This window comes from Tauraco erythrolophus, chromosome 2, assembly GCF_009769465.1.
Source record: "Tauraco erythrolophus isolate bTauEry1 chromosome 2, bTauEry1.pri, whole genome shotgun sequence".
NCBI lineage: Eukaryota > Metazoa > Chordata > Aves > Musophagiformes > Musophagidae > Tauraco > Tauraco erythrolophus.
This window is the reverse complement of record NC_141466.1, coordinates 106,822,824-106,845,486: the sequence shown is the minus strand read 5'-3', so window position 1 is coordinate 106,845,486 and position 22,663 is coordinate 106,822,824. Positions and strand designations below refer to the sequence as shown.

Sequence of the window (22,663 nt, the reverse complement as noted above, 5' to 3'; positions counted from 1 at the left end):
GAGCGGAAACTTTGAGTGGGCTTGTTCTTGAAATATATATTTCAAAGTAGCAGCACAAAGAACCTCTGGGAAGACTGAGAATGAAGGAAACCTGTATTTCTCATATGATAAATATTTAAACTATAAGAAATAGTATCTATTACTTAAATTGTGCAAGCATGCTTCACACTTCTGATTCGGGATCAGGAGAGCAAGAGTCTAAAGGGGGAGCATTTTACTTGCATACTACTCTTCGTGAACATTCTCAGAGGCTTCATATGCTGAAGTCTCACCTTAACTGATCTATAAAAGGTGCATTTGCTCTTTAAACTCACACCATTAGGGAATGAATGTTTCATGCAGTGCACAAGAAGGATGAAAGTGACCAGTCTACATTGCACCCATCCTTCAGGCTTCCAGTGCGTAGTAGTGTGTCTTCACAGCAGCGGAGCACTTAATTTTTCTTACACTAAACTGTAGCTTCTTTCTAAGACACATTTCTCAAGCCAATAGTCAGTTTCAGCTTTATTTATAGAAACAGAAAAGGATACAAAATTAGGAAAGATGTATAAAGCACTGGGGAAAAAAAAAAAAAACACAAACCAAAACACAAAAAAACCACCACCCAAACAATTTTATTTCAGATTAAGCATCCTCTAGATCACCTTCAAGGTCATTTCCATATAGGAGAGGAAGTTTTGCATGCATACAAATTGGAATCTAATCACTTAGTAGCCCCTCAATTCGTGTAATAATGGTAATCGATAAGGCTGAAAAACATCCTAACTTTTCGCTCCAATGCTAATTCCACTTAATTACAGAGTCTGAGTTAAGCTTGAGAAAGTTCTTGCCCTTAGCTGAGTTCTAAGAGGCAGACTGAAGGGTTCCCTTGAACGCGGAGTTTGGCCTCTAATAAAGGTAGTATTTTATATGCTTTAGCTCTAACAGAAGGCAGAGAGCACTTCAAGCCTAAGGAGCTGTAAGGCCCTATTTGATGAAAAGCAAAAGCTGTTCCTTAAGAAAAAACCTGCCTCCCTATTCCCTCTTTTTAAAGAAACAAATAAAACCAATCCTAAGACTAAAAAAAAAGGATGTTTTAAAGGCAAATTTTTAAACGAAGACATTAAAGAGAAAAAGCAGACTTTGCTACAGTAGGCAGAAAAGTAGCTTAAGGCTGAACTACTGCACTCAGTGAGAATAGCAAAAATGTTCTAACTTATATCAGAAAGTAATCAAGAAGAACTGATAAGCATCATGCCCTTCACGGAGCAGCGTAAGTGCAGGGCACAGCCCTGTGTGCCCCTGGACAGAGGCTGTGAGAGATTGGGCTTTTTGAATTCTGCAAGGTAGGAAAATTTTTTCTTTGATATCTCAAAACAGGCAGGAAAACATTGGAAGGAACAAAACCAATCTTCAACATATATAAAACACATGTTCTGAGATGCATGCTTCCAATATACATAGAGTCAAAGAGATGATGTTTTATAAAAATAACAATTCAAAACGCCTCATAATTTCTCCCCACCCCTTGCCACAGCCCACTAGCGTTTTTGGTTCAATTCCTGCATTCACAATCCAGAATCAATTAAATGAGCTTCTGGTTTTAACACTTTGACCAAAGACTTGGGTCTGGCACATCCTTTTCCAGATAGAATATTCAGCGTAGAAAAGCCATTAACCTGTCTTAAAAAAAAAATCACTGTTTTGCGTCATTCCAAATTCGCAGCGTACGTTTGCTCCCATTCGATTCCAACATGAGAATAGCAGTACAGGAACCCGAGAACAGTCAGTGTCGCCCATGGCCAGCCTATAAATAGAAAGACAGACAATCCTAGTCAGAATAATTAATGACTGCTTCAGGTAGAAACACTCTGGGGATGACCAACTTATGATGCTTCTAATTAATCTTATTAGCAAGTCAGTCTCATAAGTAAGTAGAGCCAACGCACGAAATTTGAAAGGGGAAATCTGGATTGTCTAAGCTTCAGGGATGCCTGACCCCCTGCAGCTCCAGTCGTCTTTGTTTTCAGGGAACAGGACCAGGTTTATTCCCACTCTGCATCTCCAAATGATACTTGCTGAATTAAAGAGTTCTGTTTCAATACTCTCCTTTGTAGTAGGTCTATCAAGCAGATCCCTGAAAGAATCCTTAAGCTTTAAGCTGGATACGGCGCTTCCTAGGCACAAAAGGATGCGTAGCACAACACAGGTTATTAAACATCAGAACAAATCCACTTACCTGTTCTGAAAAAATAGTCTGGAGAAACCTCTGATTGAGGCTGTTTTGGATACCCTGCAGCTGGATGTAAAAATCGATGTATGTACTCTACAGCCCCATAACAGGTAATGGGGTCAGAATGCCATTGTGCTGGAGCAGAACAGACAGCCCTATTTGCTTGATGTGTTCTTGCTAGATGATTTTTTTACTAAAAAGACTAACTCCTCCAATACATAAAACTTTTTCTGGGGAAATGACATGTTTTGTTATTATTTCAAATTCTTTTCAGTGAAAGTCACCGTCTTTTCACTTGAACTTTTAGCAGCTAAAAGCAGTAAGCAGGAGGTCACAAGCCAAAAGGTCTATTGCTTTCCAGTGGAGTTGTAGATCACTTGAAGAATCCATAATCGGGTAAATGAATTTGCTTTTCTTCCTACCTTTGCTGGCATCTCTGCTCCCTTTCTCCATCTTCCCCCTCTCCTCAGAATTTAGGAAATTTAGAGTTTATAGGTTGAAATCCTCAGCGTTAGGCCTTAATGTTTTTTTATGTGTTTTGTCTGGGGGAAGAGGGCAAGAAAGAAGGTGTTTGAGGTGGTTTTGGTGGCTTTTTTATTGCCGTTGTTGACATAAGAATTTTGTGTATATGACTGGTTTTCTGCACACCGTCCTTGAACTACCAGCACCTGTTTCTGCAAGAAGGGCTTCAGTGTTGCCTCTTGGGGAAAACTCTGGTCTGAAGGCACCTGCTGGCAGACATGAGATTCCCCATTGGCCTGGAGAAGGGATGGAGAGAAGTTGCAGCTACTCCACAATACCATACTCCAGGAAGAGCTCTTTCTGAAGGTATGTTTACGAGGTATTTTGCAGGCTGGCTTTGTCCAAGCTTCAAGCCAATTCCAGTCTGAAGGCTGTTTAATCGTGCTAGTGTCCAGCTGAGCCTCAGCTTAATAGCCTGCCCTGAGCAGAGCTCGTGGCCTCAGGCTTGGTCCTGCACTTCTGGGGACCGCACACGCTAGGACCCTTCCTCTGTGCTCCGAGAGCCTGGGCAGTGTAACACTTCACCCTGGAAGTGGTCCAGAAAAAGTTAATGTTTTTCCCCCTGTGAAGAGCTGTGTGTTTGCTTCATGAATCTCTAATTGCTCTGGCCTTGTTTTGTGGGGAAATACAGTCTTCTAACGTGAATGATTTTCACGGAGACGTTTACAAATATTAATCACTTGTCCTCACAACACCCTAAAGCAAAATTATACTTTTTGTTTATTTGTTTCACAAAGCAAAATTGCTGAGGTGTTTCCAAAGGGATTTTTAACAATAAAATAGTCTCGTTTTTAATTCAGTGAAATTAGGCTCCTGTAGATTGGGTTTCACCTTCAATAGCAAGCTAAAGCCCAGCTGTGCTTTGTCTCTGATAAAATTGCACATGAAAGCATGTCAATAGATGTAATAAAAACATCCCTCTTCTGGCAGCAATATTGTGGTGGCTGCTTTATACAGACAGAGCTAGAAAGTTAAAAAAGGACGGAGTCTAGAATTGTGCTTTTCTTTTTTAAGGAGACTTTTGGAAATCTTGCTAGATATGTATTTTGCATTTTTAAATACTTTAAAGGTCTGGCACACAGAAAAAGTGCCAACAGTAGTCTTTAGTCTGACTTGCTTGCTATCCCCAGCCAATGTATAAGAGATCTTGTCAGAATATGTAGATATGCACTTGAAATCTTTCCTAGATGCCCGAGATGTATAATAAGATTCCTCCATAGTGCCCGCGACCTGGGTCCACGAGACTCTCATGCTGCTATAATCAAGTTTGTGGTAATCCTCCTGGAACACAGGGAGTCTCTCCTGTACAGTAACAGGTGTCAGGGGTTGCATTGGGCAGACTACCTCCTGCTGATCTAATTAAGATGAAAGGGAAGGGGGAAGACAGTGGGACCCACTATGGGTGAAAGAAATGGGGATTTTTTTTTAATTTAATCTTGCTACGGCTGTTCAAGGAGGAGCTGCACAGATCCCAAAGCATTTCTTGCTGCATGGGTGGGAGGCAGCCTGCTCCGAGGAGGGGTGAAAGAGAGGGCACCTCTGCCTTGCTGGCCCTTTCCTGCCGTGCAGGAGCCACGTGCACGGCTGCTGGGTGCGGGGAAACGCGTATGGTGCTTCTGCTGTAAGTGAGCAAAGCAAAGGTATAGCATTCTGCTCCTGCGCAATCCTGGATTAGCTCCAGCCCACTTAAGGCAGATTTGCACAACTGCATCCACACCTGAGAAGCAGCCCAAGGACGGCCTGAAGCAAGTGAGGGATCTTTAAACTGTTTCCATTCATCTCTTCCATTTTAAGATTGGATATAAAATAAACCTGTTGAAAAGACTGAAGAATTTGGTCTCCAGAAGGTGATGTTGTAGGGAAGGACACAATGAGCAACGCCAATCCAGCAAGGACGCAATTTAAAATTCCACCCAGCATGTAAATGACCTGTGTGTCATCCTTGTATGTGACCTCTATAATCGAACATCAGCACGAGCTGCTTTCTTGCAAGATAAGTTCACAGGAGCCTTTTCCTTGCTTAAAGAGTTTCTCCTTGTAAACCCAAGCAACCAAACAGCACTGATGGTCTCGGATCCACAGTTCCAAGGAAATCCCTCTTTTTGTCCCGGGCCAGCAGCGTAAGGTACGTTCTTCCCCCAAGCCTTTTGCTGACTCTCACTCTGCTCCTACCCTCAAACACAATTTAAGGGGCTGCTCTTTCTGGTGGCTGCCCAGCTTTTCCTCATCACCCTAAAACACAGCGGGCTCACCTACGCTGTACCATTCTCCAAACGGCTTGGAAGCATGCATACCTGTGTTCTATATCAGTATCTCTCTACAAAATCATATACATAAAATGCACTCTTATAAACATTGCCTGGGTCAAGTCAAGCACTAAGCTGATTGAGTTAAGTTTCTCTATTCAAAAATACGTCACATACCACCTTGAATCTTACAATTTCTTGACTGTTTTCAGTGATTTTAGGCTTGAACGCCAAGTTTCATGAGACAACTCAGATTTTCCTAATCTTTTTTTTTGTGGAAAGATGAATTATTATTCATTAACATATGCTATTTGCAACTCTAGCAACATTTGTGAGCTTTACCTCCTCAAACTTCTTTTAAGACAGGTGGACTTCCCTTTTAACAAAGGAATGCTGGGCGAGATACTTCAATGGAATCACAACCAAATTCTCAGCGTATATAGGTATGCGGTTCCACAAAGCTCAAGCACAAACTCCTTTGTGAAAAGGACTGTGAATTCTATGGTGGGGTAACAGCAGCGCTTTATCTATCGCACAACCTCCTCCCAAAGAAGTCTCCAGTCCCAACTAGGCAGGAGGCAACACTGTTGCAAACACCTCATCTACTATCCATAAGTCTTGCTGGTTTAAAACCGTATTTTGATACGTTGTAAACTCAGCTTTCAGCCTAATGAATAGGGGACTTTTCTTCATTACACAGTCAAAACAGAATTAACACTAACTGCAACACAAACAGCTTTTGGAGTTGCTCCTTCTTTTGAACTTCCTATCTCCTCTTCAAGAGGAAAAACACCTAGAAAAGGTCATGTTTCTGGTACACTCTGGATTTTGAACTGGAGTGGGGTAAAACTAAGCTTTCAACCCAAAGTAACAGCCTGGATCACAGCTCTCAAAGGACTAGTTATAGAATCATAGAATGGTTTGGGTTGGAAGGGACCTCAAAGATCATCTAGTTCCAACTCCCCTGCCATGTCCTTAGTACCTCAGTTCAAATCATCTGAACCAACATTTAATCAGGTATCCATAAGGAAGCTCTTTCAAATTTCCTAAACATCTACAGTAATGAAAAAGGACCACACCAGCAATCTTTTGGGCATACCCAGGTTTTACATCATCATCAAAACACTAGGAAACGGTCCATTGTTCCCTCCAACCCCTGAGATGTAAGAGAGAGACTATAGTTGCATTTTGCATTTTCCAAAACTGCCTTAGTAGCTTTGGGACTTTAATGCTATTTTCAGATGTGACTTGGCTGCACAGTCCTCAGAAGTCTTCAAGTACAGAGTAGTTATTAAATTAATAGAAGTCAGAAAAAGTCACCTCTTTGAAAAGCTCAACTTCAGGAGTGTACATCTTACTCTGACTTTGATTTGGAAGTACCTAAGTTGCTATGAGACTTAGCACTCAGGAAAATTTATCCTGAAACAAAACTTCACGTGTGACAAGTCACTGAAGCATCTCTCCTGTAAACTGGAATTAAGGAGACACAACTGTGGGGAGGAGGAGGAGAAACAGGCACTGATTTGTCAAGCAGGATAAAACGCCAAAGCACACCAGCATTTGAGGCCAAGACCTCTCTTATCTACGATTACTAACAACCCGACAAGATCAGTAAAACTGCCACATTTTCAGGAAAAACAACACATTAAAAACTAAAGATCAGTTGAAAGAAAGTTATTATCTGGCCCAACATTGAAGCAGAAGAGAAACTGGATTTTTTTAACTTTGATTTTGATTTCTGGTCTGTCTGTCTGTCACTTCCAGGTGGACCGCCGCTGACCATTATGGCAGGGCATGTCCAACAGCATGCATTACAAATGCTGTACAGTCTGATACCCAATTACTCTGTTCAGATATTTGGAAAAGGCAATTCCATATATTTTCAGCTGTGTTAGCACTTAGCATGCAGACGTGCGACTGGATAACTTCAAAGCACATTAGAAGTGATCTAATTGGCTTACACAAAATTGTTCCATGCCTTGTACATCAAGTTTTCCAGCTGCTCTGTACGCACAGACATGATACACGCAGCCCTACTTAATGCTGGGTCTGGGTAACAATGCATTTTGCAGTATACTTGCACAGCTGAACAGAAACCCAACATTCACTGTACTGTCTTTTCACAGATATTGCTCTTCTTCCAACAGACCTAGCTCACTGTTTCAATGAAGAGAAATGGAAGGGACTTCTGTTTCTCCTGGAGTTCATTCCTCTTCTGAAGGTAATAAAGTAGAGCATGAAAGAAATAATAATTTTGAAGTCTTGGTTTTACAAGTTCTTTCTGGATATTCTTGCCTTTGTAATACACTCTTCGAAATACAGCATTCAGATGATAAATAGCAAAATCACCCTTTATAAAGAGGGGTTTTCTACAAACTCCTTTAAAGTGCCTTTAGGTGCTAATTCCTTCCTATTTGCCTCCCTTTACTCGCTTACAACTAACCCAGACAGGAAACTGGGTATTTTCAATTATCATGGGAAGTAAAAAAAGCCAAGCACAGCCTTAATTTCCTAGCTTAAGTAATTTTACCATTCATTAAGTAAAGACAAACATTTAAGAAATCCCTATGAAACTGGAACCTGTAAGAGTAAACATCTCTATTCCCAGGTATAAAGAAAACAAAACAGAAGCAATTATAGAAGTATTAGACCTATTTGGAATTCAGTAAAGTTAGCTTTCATGCTTTTATCTATATCTCTGTGTATCTATACCTCTCTATATAATCTCTTCAGATTCTAATCAAATTTTGTCATTGTCTCAGATTGCTAGACTCACCCTTCGCAAGCTCTAGAGTGGTTTATCAGCGGCCAACAGCATTGCCCTAAGCGCTTTTGTGTTACAGCTCATCCCAAGAACAACACTTGGAGATGGGAAGATGGAAGCTGGGAAAAGCTCTTGTGCAAGTTGAATTATACTCTCTCTGCTATAAAGTAAACTTACTGCAGTATCATGTAGCAGGGCCAAAAGCAGGGAATAATAGTGATGCAAAATATTAAATGAAGACATGTAATTCCCTTTTGTGTGGCTGCAGTGTATCTGCATTGTTTGCTATACTGTAGGTACTGCAACATATTTAGATTGATAGAAAATTTATTAATGCAGTGAAATCACCCAGCTGTACTCCATTCCAATCACATCTGCCCCATTACCACTGATCTTTCTATGGTCTGCTTGAGCTGCTGAGAACAGGCAGTGATCTAAACCTGATTTAAAGAATTTTTCCCCAGTTTATCTCCTCAGTGCTCTGCAAGCTCTGTATTGCCTGGAGAATTTGATTAGAAATGCAGTTTCTCAGCAGTCTGTATTTTCTTGAACAGTGCTATCAAAAGACTTTTTCTGGGTGCATCAAGTGCTGTAGAAAAAACTTTGGTCAGGGAAGCAGTCTTCTAATTATTTCAATTCTTCCCAGTCTCCTGGCATTGGAGATCAAATTCTTTTCTATTTTTTTTTAATAATCTGTATTTCAGGATAGGCCTTTAAAAATACTAATGTATGCATTACTTGCTGTAGTTGCTCCTCTCAAATCTAGCAAAATGTTTAATACTTGAAATCTTAGCCTAAAGACTTATTAAGGCCCCCAGTTTCTTGGTTTAAAATATAAAGTGAAGAGGTTACTGGTTTGTGTTATTCAAGTGCTTAAATTCAGTTGTGGTGCTTTTCTAAATTAATGGCTAACTTGGGCATTACTGTCTGCCAACAGCCTGTATCCTTGTGTAGGAACAAGCATTTTATTTTTGCGTACTTCCAGTTCAGCTACTGATATATAAACTTCTGCTGTTAACAAACAGGCCTGAAAAAAAAAGCTGATGCAGAGAATTTCAATTCCATTTAATTGGCTTCTTGGCTGTTGTGTGGGAGCATTCAAACCAGGGATATCAAATCACCTCCAGCCGTGTGTTCAGGGATAACTGATGGTGAGGTAAGAGGTAGTACCTAGAGGATAATGAATTCAGTTGCACAAGAACACACACGGCAAGCAAAGCCCTAACCTAAGCCATGGTGGGGGTTTTTTACTGCCACTTTCTGCCTCCACGTTGCACATCTTGCTCCTCCTTGGGCTGCGGGAAGATGGAGGCATGCCCATGCCACGGTGAAGGACAGGCAATAAATTCTCCCAGCAAACACACCGCCCTCGACATCCCAGGTGGGCATCTCCGTCCTCCCACCCCATGTAAAGCAGCACACAGATTCACAGCATCTGTGTATTTAAGACGCCACTTCATTGCATTATTGAGCCCCAGCAAACAGCTGCCGCATCTTTCCCTTCCATCCACTGTGTAGCTTGGGAGCAGAGCAGAAGAGAAGTTTGGCCAAGAGGAACCAGTCTGGAGACTCCAGGGTGACCTTACTCATTGCTATGGATTTCCAGGTGTTGAAGATACTTAAGCTTCAAGTATGGGTAAGGTCCAAGTAATCAGAAAAAGTATTACTGTACAATAGGAGGTATTTCAAATGAAAACCAGGGAAATGCTGCAAGGATAACTCAGAAGCTGTCCCATGCAGCATCTGGAAACAAGACTGAAAAGGAAAAAATCCTTAGCTGCCAGGTCTAAACCTGAACCTCAGCCAGGTACCGTAGCAGTAACCACAAAAGCTTCCTCTTCAGTAGACGTGAAGTAGTTTCCAGCTGAAGACATTAATAAATATATAACATAGTAGTCTACTTATGTGAATTTTAAATTACACCATCCTGGAGAATGCTTACATCTGTGGCTTTCTGAGGAGTACTTATCACTGCTGAGAAAACCTGAAAATGGATAGACAACAGTCCAAGACCATCATCTGTAGTGAAGGATGACCGCAACTCACCCAGATCAGCACTACTGAGAGCAGAACGCTGTAGTCTCTTAGTGTTTTCATAATGCAAACAGGTTTTATTTAGCAGATAGAGGTCACAAAAGTTGTGTTTTTTCTGTGTTCTTACTGTGTGTGGATCCACACTTTACCACAGCTAAAATCATTTTACTTTTATACTTGACGGCACTGAAGAAAGTTGCGTGCTGACAAGGACTTTCTTAAACAAGAAGAAATCAATTCAGCCTACGTTAGGGCTAAGGATATTGAACATGCTTTTTCCTATTAATAGGATAAGCTGCAAACAAACAATTTCATAAGTAGAGCTCAAGACACAGGCCCATCAAAGCACCCCTTGATGCAATTCAATGATGATATCAAAACTATTTGTACTGCATTAAGTATGTACATGAAAGAAAAAAAATCAACTTGCTGTGTTATTTACGAATGCTGGTAAACACTCCGTGGATGCAGGTATCCATACAGGATATCCCTGCCTGCATGAATTCTCCTTTTTGTCTTTGGAACCAGCACCTCATTGAATGCTACCTAACCATGACACTACCAGCTCTCCAGATGCTGTACGATGTCGATCAGAAGCATTATTTCTCCTGTTTGTATCACATGATGTGAGCAGGATGATGCTGGTAATTTCACTCCACATTTCTTGTTTTTTTTTTTGGTGGTATTATGTGACTGTAATTCTCCCCTAACTATTTTTACTTCTAAACATTGAATAAAGCACAAAAGAATAACAGGAGTTATGCCTTCTGCTTCATGTTTTAAAATAAAAGCTTCACACACTACTAGCTTTTCCAGCAGAGCTAATCAGTGGAAAAAAGCCTGAGATTTTAGGCAGTAATCCTGGTTTCATGCATATCGAGTCGACTCTGGAGTAATTCAACTAAAATCAAAAGAACCATATTTATGCTACTGCTGAATTTGAATTAACAGTAAAAGAAGAAAAATTGCTTAAAACTGGCTGGCAGAATATTTCTGTCACAACTGCTAATGGGAAAGGAAAAGAAAACCAAACAAATGGCTTTACTTTTCAGCTTAAGAAGATGTGAATCTGTAAATCAGAAGCAACCTTCCTTCTCCTCCCAGGTCTTTAGTTGAGAGCTACACACAGCTGATGTGAAATCGAAGCCCACAAAATACGAAATCTCAATGTTTGTTGATTTATTTTTAGCACAGAGTCAAAAGTTTTCAAAAGCATTATTGTAAATAATATTGTAAATAAGTGTTCAAGGCCAGGTTGGATGAGGTTTTGAGCAACCTGGTGTAGGAGAGGGTGTCCCTGCCCATGGCAGGGGGGTTGGAACTAGATGATCTTTGAGGTCCCTTCCACCCTAACCATTCTATGATTTTAAATAAAGATGCATCTTCACCCAGAAGCAAGGCAAAAAAGCTTCCTCTTCAAAGTGTTATGCAAATAAAATATTTTAAATCAATGTATCTAGCTTGGCATGCAGAAGGACAGCACTACCCGTATCATTAAATATCTACTCAGGTATTCCTTAAATACGCTGCTAACAATTACGGAAGGAGAACACTTGCAAAGATTTTAGGGCATTTTCCGCTTGTAATTATTTGCTGAGAGCATTACAGATGCCAATCAAAACATCAGAGCCATGAGCCTCCTTTCCTTACAGCTGCAAGATGAAACAGGAGAATAAAGAGGTAACTCCTCAGAAGAACATGACCGTCCTGAAGGCAGAGCTGGGAACGCTGCTGCTGCCCGGCAGGATCCTGAGGTGAGCATCTGTGTCTCATTGAGCTGAGAGATACCCACGTTATACACAGAAAGACGTGCTGAGCAGAAGGGTGAATTAACTTCCCCTCTACTAGGGCGTGGATTTCAGGAAGATTTCTGTATCAATCTAATTGGAGTTCTGGGATTTAGGTTTGTATATCAGCCTTTTTGCACACAATGAAACTCTTCTAGTGCTAGGGAGCTCTTGAGAAATCAAGGCTGTATACTCTCAAAAGCAGAGGATTTAAACCAGGGATTCAGACAGCTATCATCAATCACCAGCAAGCAAACATTTAGGTAGAAAGGTGAAGTACTATAATTTATTTCCCCAACCCGACTCTAGCTAAAGTACTGTGAAATGATCATGAACATACGACGCTTAAATGACTGTAAAATAATTATTTTTTAAATGTGAAGAATTATTTAAAGATCAATTATTCACTGCTCCCTTCCTACCTGCAACACACTTTTTAATTCACAATTTTTCCTTGCCATCCTCAAAAACGCTTATGTTCCCAGACCGTTACAGCAAGTCTATGGTGCTGTCTTGTCCCTTCACAGCATTAATAAGGAAAAGAGCAGACAGCGTGACAAATTTAACAACTACTTACAACCAGCTACGCTGGCAATAAACAAACTGCAACTTCTTATCGCAGCACTCTCGTACCTGAAACGCTCTGTGTAATGAAAATTATATTACCTGCTAGAGCTTAATGCAGTAAGAGAAGGGCTGAGAGCACATCAGTAATTTACAGGAACACTGCATTTGGGATAATTGCTGCATCAGTGTAAGGCTAGCACTACAAGTGAGGCCATTGAACCGAGTTCTCACTTAACAGAAATTCAAACATCTGGAGGGATGGAAGTGCATAGGTAAGGTAACCAGGCAATCTTGCAATCGCTCACCGAGCCACAGCAATCGATTCGGGACTAAGGCATTTTCAATGCTGCTGGTCTCAGGTTGTATAAAGTTACTCCCCTTCCGTTTGTGTCTTGTTTTCACAGCTTCACCAAAGGGCAAAGGAAAGGGCTGATGCGGAGTTAAGGCAGGCAGCCCTGGAAGGATGGCGACACCTGAAGGCACTCATCAGCCAACAGAAAACGTAGACAACGAACAATTTCCATCACGCTGGTGGCGTATCACACAAAATGCAATTGCTGCATGCAAGTTATCTGTAGGAAAAGGGCCATACAGGGTTGACCTTGGTTGACCAGTTTGCGGGAAAATAATTGTTTCATGTCTCACCTGCGCAAGCTAACCTGACCCTGCTGCAGCCCATACAGTCTGAGCAACTAAACGGAAAAATTACCAGTTAAATAGATCAATTACAGACAGTCGGTGGGTAAGATTAAATTAATCTCAACTTTTTTGGAAAAGAGAGTCTCTATTAGTCCACCATCAAGGCATTTGAAACAAAGAAAAAAAATTACTTAAACTTACTTGAAAGATACCAATATTTAATTGACTTTAAGGTAAAAATTAGACAATTTTCTTGTATATTCTCAGAAAATCCATTCTGGATTTCAAGAGTACATCTAGTGAGCTTGGGGAGGAAATACCTTATTCCCTCCTTTCTATGTGAACTGGAAGTGTGCTCTCTGTGATACAGAGCCCAGAGAGTACTGAAAACACAGGCCTACCTATGTGAGCTGTGTAAGCATGGAGCTCATCTGAAGCAGAAGCAGGCAAACCTTTTATCACCTATGTTGGAAAACACGGATTAGAAATACCCAGGCAGCATCATCAACATGCAAAACCTGCCAGCGTTGCCAAGTACAGAGAGCTGGTTTCCCAAGCCCTGCTCCACTTTCCTGGGATCTGGTCTCAGGGCAGTAAGCAGCCACCTGAGATGATGAAGTCTGATCAGCACAAATTGAGTGAGTTACCTACCAGTGTGGTAACCAAGATCAAAACAATTCTGTCAGCCTGAGCCCCTTCATCTGTACACTGTGGGAAACAACACTTCTTTGCCTTGTAGCTGGCTCAAAGGAATGCACATGGAAAGATTTACATGTTGTTGTAACAGCTTAGATGCTCTCCTTGCTTTCCTGATTTAAGAAAGCTTCCTGAATAGATGCTGAGTGGGATCACTCACAATGTTCCTTTCAGGTAAGATGGCTGCACTGGTGGAGCAAAGCATACAGGAACAATCCTTCAACTGCAAAAAGATTTTCTTAAAAAATATATTATTTTTTTAAATGTATTTAGCAGCATATTTCCTTTTCCAGATGAAAAAAAAAACAACCCAACCCTCACAACCACCACCTCCTTTACATTATATCAAACTATAATCAAGTAAAACAATATTACTATGCCTTGCCAGAAAGTTAGTCCCTATATTTAAATTGTCTTATTTAACAAAGTGAAGCTTAGTGCAATGGGATATAATCTTTCCATGTGCTCCCCTGGCCCACGAAAATCATCAACGAGCATGATCTGATGCATGGCTGTTGTACCTCCTGTCCCACCTGTGCTCTGCTATTCAATGTAGCAGACGCGGTGCTGCAAACCTCTCACAAGACTGCTGATAGCGCTAATACGCACATCTTGCTCAAAACCAAGACGCATATACACCTCTCTGGAGGAAACTAGTGACCCATTTATCATCAACTCTGTAGTGTTCAACTAGTTTCTTGTCTCCTTGCCCAGGTGTGCGCAATGAAGCGATGCTTCAGTGACTCGCAGCCTTGATCGTGTTTGCTATTGATGTAAGGCAGGAGCAGATTAATCGAGGCCAGCTGTACAACCCTGGACTAAGCAACACGGCGTGAGTCCTGAGAGCATCAAGGCGTGGATTTGCTTGGCTCCCTCATCAGAAGATGTCTGGGCCCTACGCGGATGTCAGGGACATGAAGGTTCTCGGTGCCTTGACCAGACTCAGCAGAGGTCTCCACATTGCACCTGTATTTAACTGTATAAAAGTATATTGTTTACACCTATACTGTGTACACGCTGTATACCTGATCATGACTTGACTTTCCAGCTCCACCTCAGCCCTGCTTCATCACCACCGCCTTGCCCAGCCCTGGCTGGCTCCTTGGCCCACCCTGGTTGACTCCAGTGGACTGTCTCTGCCCCTTGCTGAGGCACGTTGGCGAGGGCAGGGTCCTGCCGACCTTGCTGCCTCCCTGCTCCCCCTTCCCAGTGGAGCAGCCTCGATGGTAGAGACCAGTCTTCAGCCCCAGCTACTGTGGGACTTCTCCTAGTGCTAATTTCACATTCCATGGGAGAGAAATATAATGAGAATTGGCTACGAAGCAGTCATTTCCATTTGTAAATGGGGTAGCACAAAGGACGAAATGAGAACAAATTTCCATATGTACAGTCCCTGCTGAACAACCATCTCCGCAAATCTCTCCATGACGTGTGTGGTGCACGCTGCCATTCTTCACGGGATCAGCCACACAACTAGAATAATTAATTAACCTAGGCACCATCACATCAGCTCGGAGCATCAGAGCTGGATCTGATTTATCCGAGATCACAGTTCACGTGCAAGCGTGTGACCACACAGATTAGTCAGATTAAACATAATTTGGGGCTAATTAATGAATGCTGCATCTCAAGCAGGCCCAGAACTCATTCAAACATCATCTTCATTTGCAATCACTACACGTCAAACCAACACTTTCTCATACCCCCATTTTCAAACTAAAACACCAAGATGGAGAAGTAACCTTCCTGAGGAAGACAGCACAGTGGTTACAGAGGGCTGGCCGGGCTCGGGTAAAGCCAGCACTGAAGCAGGATGGAGCTTGCAGAGCAGCACAAAGCCCAGCCATGCAGGCACACAGGCACGAGATGGAGCATGTGCTGGGAAGAACAAGGCATGGAAACAGCTCTACAGGTGATAGATCAAAGACCTTGTTTCTCTGTCAGTGTCACACTTCACGTCACACCGTCATGGTCAATAAATGATCCCATGGTAATTGGGCTATGCAGCTAATATTTTTAGCATGGCATAAGAGATGTGAAAACAATATGCTCTGAAACCGGAGGTGAACAAAATATCTTATTAGATTTGATCCACTTAGCTGGATGTGGCAAAACGGCAGGAGGAAAGCTAGCCATGGAAAACAAGCTACCAAGAAAGGCAGTCGTGATTTTGCGGGGGATGCAGTAAAAACATGCACGGGGTTAATTGGACTGGGAATGGCCTCGTTTTAGTTAGGACTGCCAGAGCTAGAGGTTGGCAATCCTTGGTATGTTAGTGAAAGCATATTGCCAAATGAAGATGTCAAGGTGTCTGTTCATCATTTCCACTGATTAGCTGGCGAAGATCCAAAAGATTGCCATTTTTAGGGGGAGAGACAGGGAGTATGGCTTGCCCTGCTGAAATAGGATATTTTTCTTCTGAAGGCAGTATTACTCCTGATTTTGACAAGGAGATTAATGCCAATTTCTTTGGCAACAATTAGGATACCTAACAGAAAGGACAGAAGGTTCATCTTCTTCCCTTCCCCTTTATTTTCAGTTGGATCTTCTACTGGTCCTACATGAATTATTATGAAAAATCAATTCCTCATGCTGAACTACATGTTCTGGTTGAAATGGAAGAGCTTCTCGAAAATTTATGCATGGTCTCTTAATGCAGCTGATTTTTGCCCAGGAAAACACAGAATAAGATAATAGTATCCATTTATTGTATTGGTTCTTTACTCCACTAGAAAATCTTAAAGGCACAATCTGGTTGCCCAGCCATCACATACCGCCTTACTCTTTTCTTTCAAAAAAATCTTTCAATTGCACACTGGCACACTCTACAGATTTTTGGAAGTCCTGCATTTTGGATTAAATTTTCTGACACAAGTGTCAGCATCCTTCATATCTGCTCACACTGCATTCACCACATGGGCCAAGCTTGCTCAGATGACCCTCTATTTCCCCTTGAAGAATTATTTTGCATTAGGATTTGTCTCAGCGTTCACTTTACTGCAGAACTGCAAGATAACTACGGATAAAAGACCTTCCTCTGTCCTTCAGTGTTTCAGAGAGTACTGGACTCAAGAAAAGAGCTCAGCTGCAGTCAAAGTTTTGTCGTAACAAAGAAGCCTGATTAAATAAGAGAAATCTACCATTTGGCAGAATGCTTCAATCACTCATAAAAGTCAAACACAACACTTAATATTTTGATCAGAAACTCTGCTTTGGTCTTTGACTTGCATCCTTGACGACCTTTAAATTACATTTGAATACATTTCAATTACCAAGGCAGGAAAATTACTCTGGCAGATGGACCAAGGTCATTACCAATTTACTAACATCTCTACCTTCCCTTCTGCTGAAGTCCCTGTATCTTCTATGGCTTTAGGATAAGAAATTACTTTTTATTCTTCAGAGAGTGATGTAGCTTAATTTGTTTTAAATCCTAACCCGAACTGCAACAGATGTTATAACTGTTGGGCGGAATACTTGAGAGGTTGTGGCTATTCTGATTTGCTATTGGAGGCTTCAAAACACAATAAATAAAAGTACAGAGAAGGACAGGAGTAGAAAGGTGACTCAAATGCATTAGCATCACTCTAGACAAAAGACTCAAAAAAAAAAACAACCCATCAAATGGTTAAAGTGATCAAGTGAATCTCCAGTAAGAAGGAAGGAATGTCAGAGGCAGACTGAGAACCAAACTAGGGAAACAGTGACAGAAAAAAGATGGGAAGCAAGAGTCAAAATCACAGATTTGAACAAATTAACTCTTCACTAAAAAAGAAGCCATAAGAGGTGTCCTAAACTCATCAATACTCATCTAACAGTCCAGTTAGAAAACGGGCAAAGAATGGGCACTATATGCTAAATTAGATAACAAATGGTCTCAATCAAGTATGTAATGAGAGAGTAAAACATTCAAGTACTCTTTTTAAACAATACTTTGGGGTTCTTTTTAGAAAAGGAGGCAGGAAAAAAGATTCAATAACAACATATTTTTTTTCAAATCTTAGGTGGTTATTCTTAATCTAACGAGTAAAAGCAAACAATGCTTGTATGTCAACAGAAACTTTCTCCACCGCTCAGGAGTGTGTCTCAGCAGGGACACTAGCTAGCTCAACTCGCCTTGTGGCTTTGGTGCACACATGCGTCTCGTACAGGCAGAACGGATATTGAAGGTCATTTGGCAAAAGACACCCCCAAAACTGATCAATTTGTAAACCGCGGCTACTACTAACTAGGGCAGCCTTTAACTAGTAAAAACGGGTCCTGTCTTTCAAGCCTTCTTTCAGAGCTAATTATGCCAATTTTGTTTCAGACTGAAGACTTAAGTTAGTCTACAGTGAAGAGCTGTAGGCTTGGCACAGGTTGACCAGCTGCTTAATTATAGCTGTAATCTTACTAATGCAGAAAGATTTTATTGTGTTCCCTCTTGGAGATAAAAGTGGACTTAATCTTGTATCTCAATCAAGCTTAACAGAACATTAAATACAAGTGCTGTCAGTAGCCACCTTCTTTAATGAAGGCAGCAGTACATAAAGTTGAATTGAATTATTAATGAAATTACTCCTGCAGAACTCACATGATGGTAGAAACACTCTGTAAAAGTGTTGTGTAAATGTTAACATTTTCTAACAACATAACTACTATCTTTGATTAATGGAGATCTAATCAGACTACACATTAATTTTGAATCATCTATAAATTTTCATGAAAGTAATTTCTGTCATCTTTCAAAATCAGTACGAATTTGGCAAAGTACTACGTGTAATACAGGGTTTTGATGTAATTAATTTCAGTGACTAAAATGATCATGAAGTGTGTGTCCTTGGCTAAGCACGGCACTGCCATGGTCTCAGTTTCAAGAGAACTGATGGGTCAGCACTTACCAAGTGCTTGTCTTCAGCGTTCCCTAGGAGACATCAAAAGCCCAGACCACGTGGAGGACATCTCGCTACACCACTTTACCAGAGCAGCAGGCAGTAAAGGTGAGGGCAGGTTTTCAGAGGAAGAAAAAAAATAAAGACGAGAGCATCATAAAGAACCCCTAACCTATGCATGACGGACACATACACTAAGTCAGGCAATCCTGGAGGAAAAAAGGGGGATGGGACAGAAAGACCTATTTCGCCTCACAAGGTACATTTGGCCTTTTCTTCTAGACTGTCAAATCAGGTAAATGCTGACACTCTCCTCTCTCCTAGTTTCTCCTGTCCTGATCTCACAACCTTTCATCAGCAATAACGTTACTTAAAAAAGAAGCACGAGACAAAGCTTGTCTATTTGACTGTAATGCAGGAGCCAGCTTCACAGAGAGACAGATCAGCAATGCTTATTGCAATGTAAAGAAGACACCTTCGTGTTAGTGAGTGGTCACGACTTTTTAAACAAGGACTTGACCTTTCTAAATGTGGCATAGGTCAAACAACTTGAGACATGCCTAATTCATGGCAACCCCTTCTATATACAATATAGTGGATTTTTCATGCACTGCGATCGCTGAAGACTTTACTGTCAGCTCAAGAAGCACAGAAACCAGTGCACTGAAAGGATGTTCTAACACTACTGTGTCTCTGCTTCATGATCACTTCTGGCTCTTCCTTCTGTGCTACCGAGCTCCGTTCACAAACCTCAAAGAACTTGGTGTCTAAGCAGAGCTGTGAAAAAGCACATCACAGGGAGGAATGAATGATGAACTACTACTGACTGACAGCAGGCATGAGAGCCAAGATCTATTCCCAGTTCTGCTACTGACTGGCTTCTTCTCTCCGTGCCTCTGTTTCCCTTTGTTATTTGTAAAGCAACTGGAATCACAAAATTCTTCAAATGTTTAGGTCAAAAATATAGTACAGGACAACAAAAAGATACACCATCTATTGCCATATTTTACTGCTCAGAAGCCTGGCAACATACTGCAACCTTAAAAGTTGGCCAAAGCAGATTCAAATGACGTGAGAAGAAGAAACTATGCTCCCTCTATTCAGAAGTGGCAATTGGAAACAATGCAGGTTTATAAGGATAGGTGTTTTGGGACACTTTTGAGTAATTATGTCTAACGTTTTGCCAGTGCAACGCAGGTTTTACTGCAATGAAGACAGGTGCTATTTTTATTTTTTTTTTAATAAATGGCATCATGATGTAAAATTTGCATTCTACCAGACAGGTTAGCTCAGATAGCAAGGTGCACAGAGCTCCATGACAGTGTCACCATCAGTCAACATCAGGCTTATTGGAAAGGATGCCTTAGAAACAACAGAATGATCTTGCTGCTACTAGGAAAGGCCTTTAACCCTGGCTGCTGTGCTAGGGTTTGAGATTTTACTCTTCAGTATAAAGTAGCAAGATGGTATCAAATGCCCTAGCAAAGCTGTGTGTCCCTCACAACTAAGCTGCACACATCAGGTGATAGTATAATAAGGTTCGATCCCTGTTCTACATAGTTTTGCTGGTACAAGTTACAAGAGTATTCCTGCCAATATATGCTGTTTCAACCCAGGAAAGAGTTTCACTGAACTGGTACAAAGCATGGATTTATGTGAGATGTCCTACCGGTACAGCCTGTGGGCATTTCTGTACTTGCAAAGGTGCCCTCTGCATAGCCATGGCCCTGAAAGTACGAATTGAGAATACAGAACTAAGCATCAGCTGGACAGAAATCCTGTCATGTTTTTTCCCTCTTTGAAAAGTGATCCTCCAAAGAAATCTCAGACTAACTCCAGACGTTCTTTAGGAAGTCATTAGTCCCTGAGAAATTTGGCATCTTGAAGTTCCTCTGCATTCCTCAGGGCTAACCTCTCCTAAATGCAGTGGACCAGAGCTTAATTACTAAGGCTCTCACTCCAACTAGAGCTAGCCTCTGTCCCTTATACCAAGAGGGAGCTATTAGTAGTTTCCCCCCAGGAAGCACAGTTCATTATATGCTGCTGTCAAGTATAAAATAGCTTTTGGCTCCTTTAGATTGTTTTGTTTTGTTTTGTTTTGCAGCATGACACAGAATAAAAGGCAACGTGCATTGAACTGTTTATGTGATAAAAGGCACGACTGCCACTACACAAGTTGAAGCAGCTCAATAGCTGAAAACAGCAGCTTCCTGCAGAGAATTGATGTGACAAAACTTGGACTCATTTTTGGAGCCAGGCAACAGATCTTCAGCCCAGTACAGAGCAGCAAGTGTATCGAACGCAGGCTGTGCAGCTTACCCCAAACTAGCTTTTTGTGAGATGGCCTCACTGCTTGGAGAAGATTTCTTCAGAACAACGCCTTGATGGTGCTTTCTAAGGCTATAAAAGTGTACATGAAAGAAACAAGGCCAACCGCAGCAAATGTAAGGTTTAATCTATCCGGGATAAGCTCCTATTAAAATTTTCAGATGACATAATAAGGCTCAGATTTAAATACTGTGGTCTTTGTAGAAAATGGGTTTACCTGAGAAAAGAAGATCCAGACGTTTAAATCTGGTACTGACAAAATGGTGAGGATTTTGCCACTGACCTTAAAGGAAATAGGACCGGGTTGCTGGGGCATGATGCTCTTTGTTATACTGTGACGACCACTCCCAGCGACTCAGGCAGAATTTAAAAGCACTCAATCATTTGTGGGTCTTGGCTTGAAAGTAGCTGAAATATTGATGCCTAGCTCATCCTGGAAATAATACCATTCGCTTGTGACAGTTATTGGGGGACTTCACATCTATGAATACATGACGGGACCTTCTCTCAGAATCCTGCCTGCCGCCCCATGCCTCTGTCCTGGTTTTAGCTGGGACAGAGTGAGCTCTTCTTTTTAGCAGCTAGAAGAGCTCCGTGTTTTGGTTTTACTCAGAGGCTCGCTCTGAGAAGAATGTTGATAGCAAGCTGATGTTTGTAGTTGGCACTGAGGTCTCAAGGACTTTTCAGCTGCCGTGTTCTTGCCAGTGTGCAGGAGCACAACAGGATAGGGGGGAGCATAGCCAGGACAGTGAGTCCACGACTCTCCTTATGATTTGTACTTGGACTTAGGATTGAGGCCAAACTGGCCAATTAGTATTCCATATCATGCAGTGTCATGCCCAGTATAAAAGTGAGGGTCAGCTGGAAAGAAGGGCTTTTTGCCCTTGCGGGACTCTCACTTTTGGACTCTCAGAGTGCTTTCTCGTTCGCTCTCTCTCTGTATTTCGGGGCCTCGCGTGCGTCCGGGATTGCAGCCGCAGGATGAGACGGGCTTTGGATAAGAGGGGGTGGTGAGCATCTACACTGTGTAGTACTTATCTGTATTAAATTGTTCTTATCTCAACCCAGGGGTTTTCCCGTTTCTCCTTTAATTCTCTCCCTCATCCCTGGGGGTTGGGGAGGGTGAGTGAGCGTATGTGTAGGGTTTGGTTGCGGAGTGGCCTAACCCACGACAGCCTCAAACTATCCTCCACATCTTCCCATCTGAGAAAAGGAGTACATCTAATATTTTAATAAATAGCAACACTTGAGTATTATGTATCTCTCTAGTAAAATCGTTGGAGCAGAGGACAGGAAAACAAACAGAATGCTTTATCTACTTCAGTGAAAAAAAGACACAATTTTGAAGAGACAGATCAAAATACTTCTGTAAAATGAAATTGTTTAACAAATAACTACCAGACTTCTGTAAAGTGTTAGATCTTCTACTCTAACTTTCATGAAAAGCATTTAGAAAACAGGTGACACTTGTGCCTGCTCTGAATCTGTAAATTTCACTTCAACAATTTTTCCTATAATTCCTCCATCTATCAGCTTTTTCACTGCAACATTTGGTTACCTTACACCTACCAACTTACTTACCTGCACGATCATTCTGTGCATGGAAACTGTCCCACCCTTTCATCATCCCTACTGCTCTTCTCCAAAACCTGTCAAGCTCTGCTCTATGCTTTCTTGTATGGGGGGAAGGCTGCAGCGACTGCAGAGCTCAACAGTAGCCAGCATATAAATACCAGAGGCTTTAGCAATTGCCTGTATGTGATACTGTGGCATGTAAAAGAAGTCCCATCCAGGACCGATAAACACAGCAGGGTAAAGCAGAGGAAGGAAGTCCCAATAAAGTAACAGGCTGCAAAAGGAATAAAAGGTGGCAGAGATAGGAACGAATGCAGGTGGAACTGTCTATAGAGCAGGTACCACAAGAGGAACAACTGCCTGAAAAGCAGGACCGTATAGTAAAGCTGTCACGTTGAAATCAATGAGAAAGATGGTACAAA

General features: G+C 41.5%; 1 protein-coding gene across 1 annotated transcript in view; it reads right to left on the bottom strand.

The window, feature by feature from the left end:
- Positions 1–1,688: 1,688 nt before the first annotated feature.
- Positions 1,689–22,663, bottom strand: part of HHAT (hedgehog acyltransferase) — a 170,529-nt gene continuing 149,554 nt past the window's right edge. Inside the window, exon 11 of the mRNA XM_086629128.1 lies at positions 1,689–1,786. Coding sequence (XP_086485254.1) covers positions 1,689–1,786 — 98 coding nt within the window. The remainder of the gene's footprint in view (positions 1,787–22,663) is intronic.